This window comes from Empidonax traillii, unplaced genomic scaffold (assembly GCF_003031625.1).
Source record: "Empidonax traillii isolate 1590-97213 ecotype Southwest subspecies unplaced genomic scaffold, ASM303162v1 scaffold2005:size87088, whole genome shotgun sequence".
Classification (NCBI taxonomy): domain Eukaryota; kingdom Metazoa; phylum Chordata; class Aves; order Passeriformes; family Tyrannidae; genus Empidonax; species Empidonax traillii.
The window spans coordinates 81,256-82,886 of NW_020957198.1; the positions used below are offsets into that span (position 1 = coordinate 81,256).

General features: G+C 46.5%; 1 protein-coding gene across 1 annotated transcript in view; it reads left to right on the plus strand.

Moving 5' to 3' along the window:
• The window catches only part of CACNA1B (calcium voltage-gated channel subunit alpha1 B), a gene marked incomplete at its 5' end in the record, with an annotated part of 81,236 nt that extends 79,861 nt beyond the window's left edge, over positions 1 to 1,375 (plus strand). The window contains one exon of the mRNA XM_027909230.1: positions 1,251 to 1,375. Coding sequence (XP_027765031.1) covers positions 1,251 to 1,375 — 125 coding nt within the window. The remainder of the gene's footprint in view (positions 1 to 1,250) is intronic.
• Between the last annotated feature and the right edge of the window lie 256 nt (positions 1,376 to 1,631).

Below are 1,631 nucleotides of genomic sequence, written 5' to 3' on the forward strand. Positions count from 1 at the left end.
CCTTGGTTTTATTGCCTGTTAAGAGAAGGTCAAAATAATAATAATAATAATAATAATAATAATAATAATAATGATGATCCAAACCTCTAACTCTGATTCTCAGGGATGAGATTTCTGCGTTCTCGCAACGACTCTTGTGTTGGATGATTCCTTTCTTTAGTGCCCCTGTGGATTTCTGCACTGTGAGCCTGGCAAAGGGGTAAACACGCTGTGCTGGCGGGGAGGGAGGCTGGAAGCAGAGCTCGGGCAGGACCTCCCATCCCTGGCTCTGCTGAGCTCTTGTAGGGCTGCTTTGGGGCACAAGGTGGCCAGGGGACACAAGGAAATAAAGGTGGAAGGAACGAGGGTGGGAGGTGCCAGGCGAGCACATCCCTAAAAACCCCGTGAGGAAAGAGGAGAGAGTTGCACAGAGGAATTTTTTCAGGGGATCTCCCAAGCCCCAGAACTGTGAAGCTTCTCCAGACGAAGCGGTTGCTTAGGACGGGGAGAGATCCCGCTGGATCCCGGTGATCCCTTTGGGCACTGGCGAGGTTGGAGGGTATTGGATGCTACCAAAACGCTCAGGAGGTCTCTTCGTGCTCTCAGCAAAAGCCTTTCAGCTTCAGGCAGGGAGCAATTTGCTGTAGGGTGGTTCTTCACATCTCCTGTAGCTCTTCTGTTGAGGAAATTCAACCTGGTTTTTGTTTTTTCTTTTCCTGTTTCCTTCCATGTTTTTTTTTTTTCTTCCTTTTGTTCCGTTAATAATAACCTCCGGCCGATCTCATCCCTGGATTCTGCTAAAGGAGAACCCCTGTCTGTATCTCTGTCTCTGTATTTCTGTGCACTTCCAGTCAAGGCAGTGTGGGCAGCCGGAGCTCCCCGTGGGCTGGGCTGGGATTCCCAAAAAAAGGAGGGCTATGCAACAAGATGACACGTTCGGACACACATCCAACCCACCAACAGTCAGAAAAGACCTTCATCCATCCTGTAGCTTTACCTGCTGGATTTTCCTGTTTCAGGCTTCAGCATGATTGTGACCAAATGTTTGATACATTTATTTTAATTTTTTTTCCCCCCATTTAAATGAAGGCACAAACACTATTGGAAAGTTTTCAAGAAAACGTTACTCTTTTATTCCAGGAGGCTCAAGGGGAGGGGAAACACAATCTCTCTGCCCGTGCATGCAAACGCCGTAAAACACTGGAAAGCGAAAGAGATGTCTTTCTGTACTCAATAATTCTGTCTTTTCCCCCTTTCCTCCTTCATTTTAGACCCCCCCCATACCCCCAGCCCTGCACTAAAACCACAGCCAGACGATGGCCTTGGGTCACCCCCAATTCTTAGGCAGAACCTGAAGAAGAATCTCAAGTTGTCCAAATCCCCCCCTGCCTCGTAGGGCTCGATGACAAGGGATAGACAAGCCTGACCACAACTGTTCATAAATAACCCTTTCCAGACCTTTTTTTACAGCCTCTCTGCTGTCTCTTCAGTGCATCCATGATATTTCCAAGATTCCTCATAGTGAGTTGCCAAACTTGAATTGCACCGACCAGTTTTCTGCATCCAGAACCAGTCTCGTAGTTGGCTGTACTTTGAATAAATAATGTTTGCATGTAAAATATATACATATATACATATATATAAAATGAACA